This window comes from Mytilus edulis, chromosome 4, assembly GCF_963676685.1.
Source record: "Mytilus edulis chromosome 4, xbMytEdul2.2, whole genome shotgun sequence".
NCBI lineage: Eukaryota > Metazoa > Mollusca > Bivalvia > Mytilida > Mytilidae > Mytilus > Mytilus edulis.
In genome coordinates, this window is record NC_092347.1 from 92,718,949 (window position 1) to 92,738,548 (window position 19,600).

At 32.0% G+C, this 19,600-nt stretch overlaps 1 protein-coding gene across 4 annotated transcripts in view; it reads left to right on the top strand.

Annotated features, from left to right (window-relative positions):
* Window positions 1–115: 115 nt before the first annotated feature.
* The window catches only part of LOC139521080 (solute carrier family 12 member 2-like), a 55,184-nt gene continuing 35,699 nt past the window's right edge, over window positions 116–19,600 (top strand). For 2 of the 4 annotated variants that reach the window (XM_071314338.1, XM_071314340.1), the window contains exons 1-4: window positions 627–1,126; window positions 2,075–2,098; window positions 8,802–8,921; window positions 12,219–12,390. In XM_071314338.1, coding sequence (XP_071170439.1) covers window positions 698–1,126; window positions 2,075–2,098; window positions 8,802–8,921; window positions 12,219–12,390 — 745 coding nt within the window. In that variant the 5' untranslated portion in view covers window positions 627–697. Of the gene's footprint in view, window positions 1,127–2,074; window positions 2,099–8,801; window positions 8,922–12,218; window positions 12,391–19,600 lie in introns of all 4 variants that reach the window. The other 2 variants (XM_071314341.1, XM_071314342.1) reach the window with 2 other exon arrangements.

Below are 19,600 nucleotides of genomic sequence, written 5' to 3' on the forward strand. Positions count from 1 at the left end.
ATAGAAGTTAATCCACAGTGTAAAGTTCACAACCCGTATATTCTCTATAGTAACGCATATTTTAAAATCCCAAGGCTTTTCTTTTATGAATGGATATCATAATACGCAAGACCAATATAATGAAAGTTTCAGACACTCACACTGAAATTAATATGTGTGAAAATATATTAACATATCAAATTTAATAAGAAAGACGTTAGTGGTCTAAAAAAAATAAGGCCACACATTCTTAGATTTTTTTCTTCGTGTTTTCTAAAACAATGCTTTACTCAAGATCAATAAATCGATAATCTTTCAACACGTTTACATACATATTAACATTAAATTATGTATCATAGTATGGTAGTAAACACAATTATTATATAAACATGAAATGAGACTATCCTAACCAGATTGTCATTTTAGGCTATCCCGTACAAATTCCTGATAGCATAATTCTTATTATACATTTTGATGCATTCTTTTACTTCCCCAGTAAAGAAATAATACCGCACCTACGGCCAAAGGTAAATCATGCTGATTATATCATATTTCCGGTCAAACCAGATTAAACCTCTCCGGCTTACGCATTGCGCAATAATCAAAACACGTGCTGCTGTTTACATTTTTTGTCATTGACCAATCAAAGAAGAGTAATGATTATTCGGAAAATGGCGGTCTTGACGGAAGCATGACAGAAGTTTTAGTGTAGTGAAAAATGACTGAGATGAAAGTAAACGGCTCACTTGGAGCCGGTGAACCGTCAGATACTTTGGACTTTAGACTCACGGAAGGTAACATGAAAAAGGTTCCATCATCATCTCGATTTCAAGTGGCTAGGGTTGATTTTGCAGAACCTGTAGACAAAGAAGCTGAATCAGATGCAGAAGACACCATTGATAGAGAGAATGAAAATAGAGGAGACCGTTATCAACGCCAGGATTCTCACAGGGATTCTATAAATGTGTATATTGATACGATAAGTCCAACTGCTACATATCAATCTGTCAATGCTAATACTAATCATAAAACTTTTGGAAAATACACAACAGAAGCTCTGCCACACGTGGATCATTACAGAAATTTACTTTCTGCTACAAATGCACTCAAAAGCAGACCAACCCTTGCAGAGCTTCATGAAGAAAAGGTATGGTACATTTTACATGTCGAAAAATTATACCATGCCCTTATTATACACATATAATTTAAGTATAGCTTTGTATCCTATTCCAAATATATACTTTATTAATATTTTATAAAATGAGTGGTTCAAGGAAAGTTTAATGATTAAATAGAATTAATGTAAAGCATTGTATTTGAAAAGAAAACTTTTTTTTTCATCATTTCATTTGATTATTTACAAAATAAAATATTAATTTATAAATGTTTCAAGATTTTTATAACTATTATGATGTTACAGGTACTTGCAATTGTAATTTCATACATTGTATGTATCATTTGTCAACAAAGTTCATGGAATTATCTGACAAAACTAAACTAACATTTTTAAGTGCCTGTACTATTTGATTGAATAAATGAGAGTAAGAAAATTTTAAATATGAGAAAGTAAAAAAGTTATCAGCATCTGTCATCATATTGAGATTTTGCATATTAAAAAAGATAAACATGATAAAGCTTTGGTGATATATATATCCATGATGATCCACCTGAGTTTGAAAAAGGGTCTGGTGTAATAACTTTCAATAATTTCATGATTCCTGTATAAGGTTTATATTTCTTTATTATATTATTCCTGTCAATCTTACTAAAAAAGTGTTTTGTTGAAGATGACATGTTTGATACAAGTTAACCTACAATTTGATGGATATGTATTTATGTATGTATACGTAGTCTACATGTTCATTAAATTAATTTACTTTAGCGCCTTTAGCCATCATACATGTAGGCTGACACCACATTAATTACTTACCAATCAATCATTGTACTTTAAATGTATGAATTGCATTTGCATACATGTACATTTGTACAAGTGTATGTACAATGTATATAAATTGTTTAAAAAGTAATAAGTGTATTATGTTTGTTTTTTAGAGTTTCAGATCAACTTTTCAGGTTTGTTTTGTTTGTTTTATAGGGTTTTAATAGATCAGCATTTCAGGTTTGTTTAATTTCTTTAGCTCACTTGGCCTTTCAACAGATCATTGGTGAGCCTCTTATAACACTTATCAACCTTTTGTTCTTTCTGTTGTACACTACTTTCAGGGACATCCAAACTTTTGTTTCATACATGTACCTTTGTTTGACTGCAAGTTTATTTTCCCAGAAAATTAGATGGCACTAGTATGATAGCATTATACAACATTTGTACAATCAAAAATGTTTCAGTATTAGACTTGAAAGCTAAAGTTAATTGAAGTCAGAAGTCCTATTGACACTACCTTTTAAATCGTTTCAATGAATTAGCCATTAAATACAAAATTTTAAAGAATTGTTAGGGAAACCAAATCAGCCATATTAAAAGGAAATAATACACTTCTTAATGCTATTTCTGTAATTTGTTTATTCGTTATATATTGCTACATGTATATTGAATAATGGTGATAGAAAAGATGTGCTACAAAAAATGTATATGTAGAGGAAGTTAGAGGTAGTGGTTAAAAAGAAATACATATATTTACATTTACATAGAATTAAATTTTTCTCTGAAAAAAATAAATTAGTTCTTTAAAACCATATATGCATATGAAAAATAAAATCACATTTAATGAAGGTACATACATGTATAAAAAGTAAAACCACAAAAATACTGAACTCCAAGGAAAATTCAAAAAGGAAAAGTTCAAACACATCAAACGAATGGATAACAACTGTCATATTCCTGACTTGGTACAGGCATTCTCTAATGTAGAAAATTTTCCAGATTGGATCTCTAAAAAACAAAGAAAAGAATAAACAGCAACATCCCTCTTAGTTGGTATCAGTTGATGAATTTTGAAATTTTTATTCTCTGAATGTTTCTATTTAAGCTTACTTTATCTATCAGTGTTATGATTTGTCCATTGGTATTGCTGTCCAAGATGGCTACATATATTTTCCTCTTTCTATGGCTCACACAAATTCAGTCTAATAATACATGTGTAATGCAAATGTGATGAAAATGTAAAGCATGGATCAGAAATTCTGAATTTCATCTACTGCCTTCGTTCTTTACCATATGTATAACGCATGAACATAGATGTAAGACAGCTCTTATGATATCTACATATGAACAACAGTGGTCGACTGAACTACATGTACATTTGTACATGTACAAAAATGAGTGGAAAATTTAACAGTGCCATGTTAATTTCCATGGTGCTATTTGAAAATTCTGGGGAGAACACTTTTAAATTACATGTACATGTACATGTATCTATATATTTGTATGTTTGTATTTATCTCATGAGTAAAGTTAATTCATATTTGACTAGGGGGACACACTCAGAATGAAGAACACATTAAGTACAGAAAAGCTAAAGTATATTACCTTCCTGGTATAGGGGGACATGTTTAACCCCGCCACAATTTTGCGCCTGTCCCAAGTCAGGAGCCTCTGGCCATTGTTAGTCTTGTATGATTTTTAATTTTAGTTTCTTGTGTATAATTCAGAGTTTAGTATGACTTCCATTATCACTGTACTAGTATACATATTTTTTAAGGGGCCAGCTGAAGGACGCCTAAAGGTGCGAAAGTTTCTTGCTACATTGAAGACCCATTGGTGGCCTTAGGCTGTTGTCTGCTCTATGGTCAGGTTGTTGTCGCTTTGACATATTCCCCATTTCTTTTCTCAATCTTACCTTCCAGGGTTGTCCAGAGAATTTTATTGGACAAACAGGCCAAACCATTAGAAAGCAAATGACAGTACAGAGCAGCCAAATTAAGTTCCAAGTACAAAACAAATCCCTTCACTTCTAGAACATACTGATTCACAGAAACAAACTGTTAATTTTTTTTTGCTTTCCCATTTTATGTGAGTCCTGACAAAACAACCAAATACATAAGAATAAAAAATCATGCATTGGTAATAGACATAACCTCTGTTCATGTTGCAATCAACTTTTTATACCTTTATCTGTGAAACAACAAAATTAGTAGGAGTTCTAAATGTATTAATTTGATGTTTAAATCCACCAGATGTATTATTCATTTTGGTTAAAACAAGTATTTTATGCATTTTCTGTCTTTAATTTTTCCTTTCTAGTACGCAGGGTGGCAAATTTATTACGTATGAAATTTTCATTGTATTTATATTTATAAATATACATTTGTTCATGTAGTATTACAGTTGTGAAAGTTCATGGATAGGTAACAAAATTCTTGCTAAAAGATTATGTTAAAATGTAATGGAAAATCATTCTATAATTTAGGAAGGGGGTCTTTTAGGTATTTGACCCCATGTAAAGAAGAAACTTGATACATGCAGGATATTGACAACATTGAGTCACATCTAAGAAATAAGTGTAAATAGCTAAGATAAGTCAAAAGATTTACTATTAATCCTATAATCTTAATCTCAAGGGGTAACATATGTAATGTAAGTAATTAACTTATCAGAATCTTTTACTGTGTTTCATTATTAAAACCAGTCCGAAGAATTCCATATGGAAATTAGATTAATAAGGTAGGAATTTCTTGCTGTGTCAGTGTTTAAATGAGGATGTTTTGAATATTCTATTCTATATTAAGATGCCCTCCCTTGAAGACTATTCCATTGATTAACGTTGGTCTCCCTCCGTAAGATACTGTATTTTATATCAAGATGTCCTCCCTTGAAGACTATTCTATTGATAACTACTGGTCTCCCTCCATAAGATATTGTATTCTATATCAAGACCCCCCCCCTTTTGAAGACTATGCCATTGATAACTACTGGTCTCCCTCCATAAGATACTGTATTCTATATCAAGATGCCCCCCCTTGAAGACTATGCCATTGATAACTACTGGTCTCCCTCCATAAGAGTGCTATTTATTGTAGTGTTTACTCTGATAGATAAAAAAAAATGCAAATCTAATACACTGCTTTTTGGTCAATAGGGATAGCATCATTTACATGTTATTCAGACTTTCTACCAGACAGATAACACTAGAAGTAGCTGTTGCAATAGTGTAATAGAATTTATTTTCAAATTTTTATTAATAGTACACACATGTAGGTATATATTGCTGGGGTTAATACAATGCAGAAATAGCCTTGTAGTAAAGTACAAGTAAATAGATATGGTTATTGTTATTAAAATTGAGATTTATATGCAAATAATTTGATTTTGGATGTAATAGGTCTTTTGGTTGGCTGACGGTATTTTGTTATCAGCCCATAGACATAATTTAGTCATGTGACCCTGACGTCATCAACATTTTTTTCATGGTTTTCTACGGTTTAAAATGGAATTTAGAATTAAATTTTAAGAAATGACTGTAATATTATATCTGTCTATTCGAAATAACATAAAAAATGGTAAATAACTCACTACGCGTGTTGTTCAGTGTGCACCAAATTTTTTATGTTATTTTTTCAAAGACAGAGAACATATTACAGTCATTTCTTAAATACTTTTGTTCAAAACATTATATTCACCACATATCAGCACAGAATTTGACAGTGCAATACACTGGTTAGTCCTTTGATCTAATTGACAATCATACTGTTACAAACAACATTTTAACAATGAAAATATTCTTGTTTAAGAATAAAGTTTCCTGTTGTGTTCATTATATAATGAATTAATTTTTGAAATTTTTTAAAGCATTCTGACTGACTACACGAAACACCTTACAACTACTTCTAATTATATTACAGTATGTACAGTCATCAATTAAAACACTATGACTCAAGAACTAAGAAATGCTTATGGTAATGAATTAAGGGGAAAATAACTGATTTAGTGATAACTTCTGTTGTAAATGTTAAGGTTGTATAACTTTTTATAAGTGGCTAAGAATGCACGGTCTTTGATCATGGTGATGATGAATAACTTCTAATTAAAGATAGTACCAGTTAACAACTACTACATGCTCTAAATACAACTCAGTTCTAAACTACCTCAAAAATGTAAATTGATTATAAGTTAAGTTCAGTTTTATATAGTTCCAATTACTAAAGTATATATATATATATATATATAGTACATATGTGTACTGTTGCCAGAGTTTAACTCAACACAGTTCTTTATCATGTTTACATATTTAAATTTTACTACCCGTAGTAAGAGACAGTCATGACAGTTAACATTTACATGGCTTCTAAGTTCTTGCTTTAAATACCGAAGACATCAAAAACTTTGTTAGAATTTGGACTGAATCTTCTGAAAACACTTAATTTGTTATTCATTTGCTTGATCTGTTCAAGCTTTTGATTTTGCAATTTGAATATGGACATTCTGTTTTGCATTTTCCTCAGAGATTGATATATTTGTTATTTTACTTTTTGATAGAATCATCGTCAACCTCGACCCTTGTTTCAGCAGAATTATCTAACTTGGATGAAATGTATTTTAAATTTGAATGAACTTTAAAAAAATCACAGAAGTATTTGATTTTGATGAAACCCCCTATCCCTATGTTAATCTTTTTGCATACCCGTACATGCAGAACTATTTTGTTAGAGCGACACACAAGATGAAAGATGTGTGATTCAGGCATGCTCATATATGACATAAGAAGTGTCAAGCTAACAATTTTAAAATGCATTGCAGCTTTTAGGAGCAAAAGGAGAGAGTATTGTGCTCAGTCAGAATAATGCATGTGAATGGGGTGACTGGTTTTTAAAAAGAATATTTCGATACATTGAGAGCTACATGTATAGCAATATAACTGACTTACTCAGGATGTTGTTTTAGTACATAGACATATTCACTTCTCTCATTATTTTGATCCTAAATATGGATAGATTACCATACAAATAAAAACATCTTTGAATTCTATCAAATATCTTTTATAGTCTTTTTTGGGATACATACACATATAATTTTATTCAATTTGTCATTTACCTATCTGCAAAGTAGTTTGGTCAAGATGTTTTTTCATTCAAATCCAGATTTTGCTCAAATATGGTTAGGTTAAAACAATATAAACAATAAACAAGCACAGATCACTTCAGGTTTGTTTTGGTGTGTGTTAGCAATTTTTTTAATTTTTGTTATGAACATTGTTCTGTAGATATTTTTTATTTTTATCTTTATCACAAAATCTACATTGTTAAACAAAAGTTGTTGTTTCTTTGAATATATTAAAAAAATACTTGTTTCTTATATGTAATAACTTGAATATATTTAGTAAAATATGATAAATCTATGAGGTAGTCTATCATATTTGGTTTGAATATTTTAAGATATTTACAAGTTAAAGGAAGTTTGATGGTCTGCCATACAATTGATCTTACTAGTACTTGTGGTTTGCCAATAGACCTTTTGTCTTTTATAATAAAAATAGATGACCCACCGCATGATTATTCACATTGTGTTTGTTGTGGTGAAGTTATAATGTACTGTGTATGTGTGTTTATGGGACAAATTGCATTTTAATGTTGTAGGTCAAGGAAAAGTCACATGTTTAATTTGTGGCATGGTAATTAGTCATATTGCAGCATTTGGAAAACACGCCCAAATGATCATGTTAAATATGTATGCCCAAACAAACATGTTATTTTAAATTCTTACTCTTTTATCTATTTAGGGTCAATTAGGACAATTTAGAATTATTTCAGAATTTGCTTTGGAGACAACAAATCTAAACCATGTGCGAAGAATAAATAATTTTATTAATTCGAAGAAAATTTGCTTTATAAAACTATGTCTGGTTTGAAGCTGGTTTAGAATTCGGATCCTACTTTATATTTTCTCAATTAGTGACAGTTGATCCATACAAATTTACCTTCTTAAATACCATGGCACAAAATGTTTCCTTCTTATGGTCTTATATTGCTATCACATCGTTGTTGGTGTCGTCCGAAGATATTTATTTCCAGACAATAAATTTGGTTTAAGTGTATGGTTCCCGGGTACATTTGTATTAAAATCATTTTACATTAATTCCGGAATTTATAGCGGAGTTGCAAGAAATTTGAATTCATCTCATAATAATCATGATAATAGGATAAATGATGTCTGGACTGTTTTGTCCTCTGACATAAAAAATTTAGTTTCAACACCAAATCTTTTAAGCCATAATTAATGTCCCTAAGAAATTAGGAAGACTGCTATGGATGTAAGGGTCGCTATTAAGGTCAAGGTCACATCAACTGTTGATGGACTGAACTGTATCCTTTGACAAAATATTTGTTTCTGGTTGTTATATTTTAAACCATATATCCAACTTTACAAAACTTGGGTTGAATAACCTAATGAGATAATGAAGACACTGGGTCAAAGGTCAGTTGGTGGAACCAATCAAAAGCACTCCTATTCCATGATATATTTTGTTTTCAGTATTTCCATTCATTATCCTATTAAGTTCATAATTTAGCAAAGTGAAGAGACATTTAAAATTTGTTTTTGTATGTTCCAAATTTCAAGTACAAATGTATCAAGGAAAATTGCAATCACATTGTTTTAACAAATTCTGCTTTTCCAGCCTTAAGAAAATTTATATAAATGTTTAAAGTTGTTGTTTTAAATAAACTTTACATCATGACTCCAAAATTAGTCAACCAGACATCCACTATCAATAATGAACTATAGATATAAACATCATTTCTTTGTAGGCAGTATGCTGAACCAATGAATTTGTTTATATTTGAAATTATTATCAAGGTAAATAGGTAAGGATCAGAAATGAGCAGAAATACAGATAACATTTCCTAAGTTTTGTACGTCTATGTTTTAGGACGAATCAGACTCTAAAGGAAAACCAAGTGAGCCATTATTAAGTAACGCTGTAACAATAGAAGACGGAAAGCCTTCCGGTCCTACAGCTGTTAAATTTGGTTGGATCAAAGGTGTTCTGGTAGGTTGTTATATCTGGATGTATTAGAGCCTATATTTAGCTATGTCTTTAAAAATAAATGTTTACTGTATTAAGATTAAGAACAGTGCTTGGATATGGTTCAGTCTTCATGCTTTAGTCAAGGCCCTGGCTTGTAAAATTGCTTTCAGGCCTGTAAAAATCATCTTGACAAGCCAACAGAATCTTTCTAAAAATTAAAAAAAAATGAGCCCCTGATGCCTGTCGATATAAAAGTTTATCTTAAAGACATCTTGAGTTTCATCATTAATTTTTCATCATGAAACCTTGTTAATCCTGTGAACTACATGTTACTGAAATTTTGTCTCATTTAAGACAAAGAAACCGTATGGGTTACAAATTGTATACCTTCTTCTCTTTTTGACCATTCTTGCAAATGTATCTTGTAAGTATACAAAAACAATGTGACATAATCTAATCATCTAGTTTGTTATACATGTACATTGTATCTGATAGCGGTTATTAAAAGAAATATACATTAACCTCTAAGAAGCTCTCGGTGGATTTGACTTTCAAAGTTAACATTAATATGTATTTACGTCACAGGATTAGCTATGATACGTTTGTAAGGGTAACCAAAAGAATCATGTTCAACATCCCGTTAAATGAACACATACGTCTTATGCTTATGGGTCATAAAAATATACTGCAAAAAAAATCATTTTATACCAACTAATCATGCTTTTTCTGACAAGTTGTTATTGAACATCGATCTATATGATACTTTGTAGAACATTCACTCGCTGTTAAAAATCAAATAAGTCATAGTATTATGTAATCTGTTAAGGAATTAGTTCAGATAAAGTGCAGCTATTTTCAATATATTCTATTGTGTTGATTTAAAGATATATTTAAGTCCCAGCGGAAATGAAATTTTAATGTTATATATGTTATGTGTTGATGATACATCAAATGATATAACTTTAGGAAGAATTTTTCCATCAGGTTTCAGGTAAATTAGACTCATGTGATTTGTGAGTAATGAGGTGAAAAGTACACCTGCTATTTATGTCAACACTATTATCAATAATAACAAAGTACCTACTCTGATAGACAAATCACCATGACTTCTGAAAAAATTCACAATTCAAAAAAATTAGCATGATTATGATATATTGTTCTAGTAGTCCACAAATGATTGTAGTAAAAAAAACCATACATGTATATAAAATAATTGATTGTTCTCAAAACCTAGTTTAAATTTTTTTCACTTCAGTTTTGCCCATTATTTTTTAAATCTTTTGTGAAACCATTGAGCCAAGTCGTAATATTTAGTTTAAAACTTTCCAGTGAAACAAACATTGTTAGAAATAGAAAACTGTAGGTAAATAAGTTATAGTTTCATTGTAATTGACAAAGTAACAGACACGCTGGTCACGTTGTAGACTTGCTACATGTCCCTTCCTAATTATTATTATTTTTTTCAATTTTGCCCCTTTAATAATTTTACTGCTATAACTAGGAGATTACAATTATACTGACATCTGCAGTAGGCTGGCACTTATCAGTAAACATATGAATTAGTAAGAGAGAAATATTAGAAAGGGAATTGTAGCAAGTCTAGTCACGTTGGTAAATTGATTGAGGCATGTTCTTTTTTTTAAAATAAGACCAGATGACCCCATCTGCCGACCTAATGAAAAAGTAATCAAAGGGACAATAAAAGATCTATTCAAAGAGAAACTCCCAAAAAATATTATTCTTTACTTATTATAAACAACTATTTTAAATCAAATTTTGCATTAATTATTCAAATGATATTCCCTATCAATTTTTTGTAAGTAGTCTTATAGCAATTCTTGATTTTGACCAGTGTCATCTGTTTTCAAAATAATTAAGCAACCGCTACTAAACTTTGAGACTTAATCTGACAGTGTCTTAGGAGAAGATATCACATTGTGGGAGATTTTATTAAGCAAACGTTCGTCAAGCGAAAAACTGTCTGAAGAAAGGGAGAAAAGACCAGTACTAGAACAATAAACAGATTATTTTTCTACCTATAGTTATTATAAGTATTAGAATCAGCTCCCCGACACAATTTGTAGCTTTTTATACGCCCGTCAAAATTTTGACGGGACGTATTATGGTATACAATTGTCCGGTGTCCGTCCGTCCGTCTGTCTGTCTGTCTGTCCATCCGTCTGTCTGGCGTAAACATGTCGCACCGTAACTTGAGAACGACTTATCCAAATTTCATGAAACTTATTATAGTTGTTTCTTATGATGGTCAAATGATCTGTATACTTTTTGGTGAAAATAAGATTTAAACTTTTTGAGTTACTGCACTTTATAACTAAAACAGGGGTGTGTTTTTTTCACATGTCGCACTGTATCTCAAAAACGATTCTTGATTATGACTTAAAACTTTAAACACTTCTTAGTTATATTAATCTCAATATCTGTATACTTTTTGGTGATGATTCAAAATTTCATTTTTGAGTTATTGAGTATTTTGTAAAAAAGGGGGAGGTTTTTTTTTACATGTCGCGCCATATCTCAAAAACGATTTATGATTATTGCTTAAAACTTTACACATGTCTTTGTTATATTAATCTCAATATCTGTATACTTTTTGGTGATGATTCAAAATTTCATTTTTGAGTTATTGAGTATTTTGTAAAAAAGGGGGAGGTTTTTTTTACATGTTGTGCCGTATCTCAAAAACGATTTATGATTATTGCTTTAAACTTTACACCCTTCTTTGTTCTATTAATCTTAAGATCTGTATACTTTTTGGTGATTAATCAAAATTTTATTTTTGAGTTATTGAGTATTTTGTAAAACAGGGGAGGGTTTTTTACATGTCGCGCTGTATCTCAAAAATAAGTTATGATTATTTCTTAAAACTTTACACACTTCTTTGATATATTAATCTAAAGATCTGTATACTTTTTGGTTTTGATTCAAAATTTTATTTTGGTAATATTTAGTTTTTGTAAAAAAAAACAGGGTGCATTTCACATGTCCCGCCGTGTCTCTAAAACAATATATGGTTATTGCTTAAAACTTTCTCATAAACTATTTATGATTATTGCATAAGAATTCCACATAAAATGTCGGGCGTATCGTGCGCTCATGGCGCAGCTGTTTATTAACTGATTCGGTGTGATCACTTGCCTTAAAAGTTGAGATTGTGGCTCACATATGATATTTTACTACATTGTATATCAATATGTGGAGATCCTGAGAACTTATACCCCATTCAGTACAATAAAAGTTTATCAATATTCATCATCCTCATCTTTTTGAGCCTACATGTTAATAATTTTTCTATTGTAGGTACGATGTCTTCTAAACATTTGGGGAGTGATGTTATTTTTAAGATTGTCATGGGTCGTAGGTCAAGCAGGCACTGGACTGACCTCTGTTATTATTTTACTTTCTGTGGTTGTGACTTTAATAACATCCGTCTCAATGTCAGCTATTTGTACAAATGGAGAAGTAAAGGGAGGTAAGTATTTCTCTTTAGAATAGGAACATGCATGTATCAATTGATGGATATATGAAAAATAACACCATATATATAAATATACTTTACTAGCGGCAGACATGTGTAAAATCAGATTTTATATGGAGTTCTTGGAAGTTTTTTCCCCTGGTGGTTAATGAAGAAAATATGCTGCTTCTCACTTTTATTTCTATTGTAAAATAAAAAAGTTGTGTCTGTCATTTGTAAAATTGTGGTGGTCAGCATCTTCAAACTCCATCAACTTTAAAATACCAGATAAAAACAAAATTTCAAAAATACCAAACTCTAACATGTCTAAGGACAATTCAAAACGGAAAGTCCCTTATCAAGACGATATACCAAACTCCAAGTAAAATTCAAAACTGAAAGTCCCTTATCAAGAAGATATACCAAACTCCAAGTAAAATTCAAAACAAAAAGTCCTTTATCAAAAGATATACCATACTCCAAGTAAAATTCAAAAAGGAAAGTCCCTTATCAAGAAGATATACCAAACTCCAAGTAAAATTCAAAACGAAAAGTCCTTTATCAAGACGATATACCATACTCCAAGTAAAATTCAAAAAGGAAAGTCCCTTATCAAGACGATGTACCAAACTCCAAGTAAAATTCAAAACGGAAAGTCCCTTATCAAGACGATATACCAAACTTCAAGTAAAATTCAAAACGGAAAGTCCCTTATCAAGAAGATATACCAAACTTCAGTAAAATTCAAAACGGAAAGTCCCTTATCAAGAAGATATACCAAACTTCAAGTAAAATTCAAAACGGAAAGTCCCTTATCAAGAAGATATACCAAACTTCAGTAAAATTCAAAACGGAAAGTCCCTTATCAAGAAGATGTACCAAACTCCAAGTAAAATTCAAAACTGAAAGTCCCTTATCAAGAAGATATACCAAACTTCAAGTAAAATTCAAAACGGAAAGTCCCTTATCAAGACGATATACCAAACTCCAAGTAAAATTCAAAACGGAAAGTCCCTTATCAAGAAGATGTACCAAACTCCAAGTAAAATTCAAAAAGGAAAGTCCCTTATCAAGACGATATACCAAACTTCAAGTAAAATTCAAAACGGAAAGTCCCTTATCAAGACGATATACCAAACTTCAAGTAAAATTCAAAACGGAAAGTCCCTTATCAAGAAGATATACCAAACTTCAAGTAAAATTCAAAACGGAAAGTCCCTTATCAAGAAGATATACCAAACTCCAAGTAAAATTCAAAACGGAAAGTCCCTTATCAAGAAGATATACCAAACTCCAAGTAAAATTCAAAACGGAAAGTCCCTTATCAAGAAGATGTACCAAACTCCAAGTAAAATTCAAAAAGGAAAGTCCCTTATCAAGACGATATACCAAACTTCAAGTAAAATTCAAAACGGAAAGTCCCTTATCAAGACGATATACCAAACTTCAAGTAAAATTCAAAATGGAAAGTCCCTTATCAAGAAGATATACCAAACTTCAAGTAAAATTCAAAACGGAAAGTCCCTTATCAAGAAGATATACCAAACTCCAAGTAAAATTCAAAACGGAAAGTCCCTTATCAAGACGATATACCAAACTCCAAGTAAAATTCAAAAAGGAAAGTCCCTTATCAAGACGATATACCAAACTCCAAGTAAAATTCAAAACGGAAAGTCCGTTATCAAGACGATATACCAAACTTCAAGTAAAATTCAAAACGGAAAGTCCCTTATCAAGACGATATACCAAACTTCAAGTAAAATTCAAAACGAAAAGTCCTTTATCAAGACGATATACCATACTCCAAGTAAAATTCAAAACGGAAAGTCCCTTATCAAGACGATATACCAAACTTCAAGTAAAATTCAAAACGGAAAGTCCCTTATCAAGACGATATACCAAACTTCAAGTAAAATTCAAAACGGAAAGTCCCTTATCAAGACGATATACCAAACTTCAAGTAAAATTCAAAAAGGAAAGTCCCTTATCAAGACGATATACCATACTCCAAGTAAAATTCAAAACGGAAAGTCCCTTATCAAGAAGATGTACCAAACTCCAAGTAAAATTCAAAACGGAAAGTCCCTTATCAAGACGATATACCAAACTTTAAGTAAAATTCAAAACGGAAAGTCCCTTATCAAGACGATATACCAAACTTTAAGTAAAATTCAAAACGGAAAGTCCCTTATCAAGACGATATACCAAACTCCAAGTAAAATTCAAAACGGAAAGTCCCTTATCAAGACGATATACCAAACTTCAAGTAAAATTCAAAACGGAAAGTCCCTTATCAAGACGATATACCATACTCCAAGTAAAATTCAAAACGGAAAGTCCCTTATCAAGACGATATACCAAACTTCAAGTAAAATTCAAAACGGAAAGTCCCTTATCAAGACGATATACCAAACTTCAAGTAAAATTCAAAACGGAAAGTCCCTTATCAAGAAGATATACCAAACTTCAAGTAAAATTCAAAACGGAAAGTCCCTTATCAAGAAGATATACCAAACTTCAAGTAAAATTCAAAACGGAAAGTCCCTTATCAAGAAGATGTATGCTGTATTTTTCAATAAGAGAATTTAACCTTATTTGTCTATAATCCTTATACATACATGTATATAAGATTTTTCTAATATAAAGTAGAATTTCTGACTTCTTGTGTGATTTACCAGTAAATGTTTTAAGTTACAAGTTATCTCTAGCTATTTTAATTCATTAATGGAATGACAGTTGAAGAGTCCCTTCGGAAATCATCTCGGCAATTGATATGTCTACAGAGACAATTAACCCTCCTTATATGTTATGTAAATCAATTATTTGGCTACAACAGCACATTTAACATTGCATAATCCTGTAATGAAGTAGGATAATCAGGAAATACATAATTTGTAACCATGATATCATTACTCAGCTCAATATCATGTACATTATGACATTCATAAGAATTCTTAAATGGTCACTAAAGGCCTAAATTACTTACATAGGTATTATTCATGAAACTGATTTCTTCCCCGAGTGTATCTCCTGCCTATTTGTCAGCATTTTGTGTTTGCATAAAATATTATTGATATGATTTTCTGTTTAGTGTTATATAAATATTGAATTATTCAATATATTATTTATTTTCTACCCCTGAAATATGTTGCCTTAGCCATTTGTGTAGAATTTTTGTTATGGCCCCTCGACGAAGTTGTCGGTGCCATATAGTTTTACCCTTGTCTGAAATTCCGTAATTCCGTAATTTTGTATTTTCTGTAATTCCATAATTCCGTAATTCCGAAAATCCACAACAAACCATTATAGGGAATTTATTTATAAATGCCTTCTGATGTTCATTTTGTTCAACCACTAGCTTTATACAGAAAATCGCCAACAAGTAATGTCTTAATTCGAGTAAAATCGTATCTGACTGACAAAAACAACATTGAAAATCAGTGGATGCCGTGTTATCTGGCCACACGCTGATTGATACTTCGACACGTGTGTAGATAAGATTGAAACAACAGCAGGGGTCCAGTTTAGATGCCGTGAAGACAATTACAATATCGGGTCCGATTCCAGAAGCGGATAAGGGTAATGTTTGGCAATCAACTACATATAAAAAAAAATCCAAGCAGGTGACAAAATACATCTATGGTTATGAAATATAATCACTAGAACTGAAAACCAAAAGATATATCGAAAAGAAAGAAAAAGCAGAAAATATTTATACAGAAACTCGAAATTACTTTTTATACGACCGCAAAATTTGAAAAATTTTTCGTCGTATATTGCTATCACGTTGGCGTCGTCGTCGTCGTCCGAATACTTTTAGTTTTCGCACTCTAACTTTAGTAAAAGTGAATAGAAATCAATGAAATTTTAACACAAGGTTTATGACCACAAAAGGAAGGTTGGGATTGATTTTGGGAGTTTTGGTCCCAACATTTTAGGAAATAGGGGCCAAAAAGGGCCCAAATATGCATTTTCTTGGTTTTCGCACTATAACTTTAGTTTAAGTGAATAGAAATCTATGAAATTTTGACACAAGGTTTATGACCACAAAAGGAAGGTTGGGATTGATTTTGAGAGTTTTGGTTCCAACAGTTTAGGAATTAAGGGCCAAAAAAGGGCCCAAATAAGCATTATTCTTTGTTTTCGCACAATAACTTTAGTATAAGTAAATAGAAATCAATGAAATTTTAACACAAGGTTTATGACCACAAAAGGAAGGTTGGGATTGATTTTTGGAGTTGAGGTCACAACAGTTTATGAATTAGGGGCCAAAAAGGGGCCCAAATAAGCATTATTTTTGGTTTTTGCACCATAACTTTAGTATAAGTAAATAGAAATCTATGAAATTTAAATACAAGGTTTATGACCATAAAAGGAAGGTTGGGTTTGATTTTGGTAGTTTTGGTCCTAACAGTTTAGGAATAAGGGGCCCAAAGGGTCCAAAATTGAACTTTGTGTGATTTCATCAAAAATTGAATAATTGGGGTTCTTTGATATGCCGAATCTAACTATGTATGTAGATTCTTAATTTTTGGTCCCGTTTTCAAATTGGTCTACATTAAGGTCCAAAGGGTCCAAAATTAAACTTAGTTTGATTTTAACAAAAATTGAATCCTTGGGGTTCTTTGATATGCTGAATTTAAAAATGTACTTAGATTTTTAATTATTGGCCTAGTTTTCAAGTTGGTCCAAATGGGGGTCCAAAATTAAACTTTGTTTGATTTCATCAAAAATTTAATAAATGGGTTCTTTGATATGCCAAATCTAACTGTGTATGTAAATTCTTAATTTTTGGTCCAGTTTTCAAATTGGTCTACATTAAGGTCCAAAGGGTCCAAAATTAAACTAAGTTTGATTTTAACAAAAATCAAATTCTTGGGCTTATTAAGTCTCCCAAACAAAGTTTGGAGACTTATTGTTTTTGGTCAGTTCTTATTATGGCACCCTCAACGGAGTTGGGGTGACATATTGTTATTCTACGTTTCTTTTTTTTCTTATTTTTCTTATTCTTCTTCCACACATTTTGTCCGTCGTGTTTCTCGGAATCCTATAGACCAATGTTGATGGAACTTTACTATAATGAGGACCCCCATGTAAAGTTGTGCACCTTGGTATGGAATGGTAAAAGATGGCCGCCGTTTCCATGGAAACAGCACAAATGCGAAAAAAATCAAAGTGGTCCTAACTGGAAGATACTCCACAGGAATGGTAACTGGCATTTGCTGATATGCAGTTTGACCTTGGAATTTTCAAAATGGCTGCCGTTACCATGGAAACAGCTAAAATATCAAAAATTCTTACTTTTTTGTTATAAGATCCAACTGGATGAAACTTTATAAAAATGTTACCCAGTATGCTTAGATGTCAAGACAATATTTTGAAAGTCCAAAATGGCCGCCGTTGTCATGGAAACTGGGGCCAAGTTTTGCATTGACCCTATGGAAAAATGCATAAAAGTAGCATTTTCTAAGAGAGTAGTGCACCAAAGTAAATGAAACTGTATTGATACATAACATGACATGTGGCAATGAGATGTCTGCTTTTAGAATTTTGGAATTATCTACTGTAACCATGGTTGCAGCACAAATGTTCAAAATTTCCAAAAAAAATAAAGTGCTGCAAACTGGATGAAACTTTACAGGAATAGTGGCTGACAAATGCGGAGTTTCATTTTGAAGTTGGAATTTCCAAAATGGCCGCCGTAACCATGGAAACAGCAAAATTGTCCAAAATTTCAAAATGCTCCAAACTGTATGAAATTTTACAAAAATGATAACCTGCATATGTAGATGCAACCTTTGACTTTGGAATTTTCAAAATGGCTGCTGCTCGCCTGGCAATGGGGGGAAGAGGGTGCCATCCGTTATTGCTAGCAATTACAAATCTAGTTATTTTTATTATTCTTCCTCTTCTTCTTCTTCCGCCACTTTAAAAATGAACTTGTCCGCAGCGGTTCTACTAAACGGCTTGTCAGATTTACTTAGGATTTTACAATATGTTAGACTAACATGTCTAGGTGAGCCATCAATCTTTTGTTTGTGCATTGGGGTCTATTAAGGGGTATTTTGGGGGGTAGAAAGGAGGGAGGGGTTTACTATAGAACCCTATGGGATTTTATTTTCTAAAATTTTCAAATGAATATAACTTGAAAACTGTAAGTGATAGATACATGCAGTCTTCAGAAATGATTAAAGGACAATAAAACAAATCACATGAAATATAGGGGGAGTCCCTGGGGGGTCATCCCCACCCCCTTCAATTTGAGAATATGCTTTTATCTTGTAAACGGTCCAGATCCCCACCCCTAAGCCATATATATTCTTGTAGGGGACAATAAAACAAATGAAATGAAATAAAAGTGATGTCCCTAGGGGCTCACCCCACCCCCTCTTGTTTGAAAACTTGTAAACGGTCAACATCCCCACCCCTAAACCATATCTTTTCTTGTATGGGACAATAAAACTAATCAAATGAAATTAAATGAAAGTTCCTGGGGGTCACCCCCACCCCGTTCAATTTGAGAATGTACTATTATCTTGTAAACGGTCCAGATCCCCACCCTTAAACCATATATATTCTTGAATGGGACGATAAAAGAAATCAAATGAAATTAAATGAAAGTTCCTGGGGGTCACCCCCACCCCGTTCAATTTGAGAATGTACTATTATCTTGTAAACGGTCCAGATCCCCACCCTTAAACCATATATATTCTTGAATGGGACGATAAAAAAAATCAAATGAAATTAAATGGAAGTTCCTGGGGGTCACCCCCACCCCGTTCAATTTGAGAATGTACTATTATCTTGTAAACGGTCCAGATCCCCACCCTTAAACCATATATATTCTTGAATGGGACGATAAAAGAAATCAAATGAAATTAATGGGAAGTCCCCGGGGGTCATCCCCACCCCGTTCAATTTGAGAATGTGCTATTATCTTGTAAACGGTCCAGATCCCCACCCCTAAACCATATATATTCTTGTAGGGGACAATAAATCAAATGAAATGAAATAAAAGGGAAGTCCCGAGGGAGTCACCCCACCCCCTCTTGTTTGAAAACTTGTAAACGTTCAACATCCCCACCCCTAAACCATATATATACTTGTATGGGACACTAAAGCTAATCAAATGAAATTAAAGGGAAGATCCTGGGGGTTGCCCCCACCTCGTTCAATTTGAGAATGTGCTATTATCTTGTAAATGGTCCAGATCCCCACCCTTATA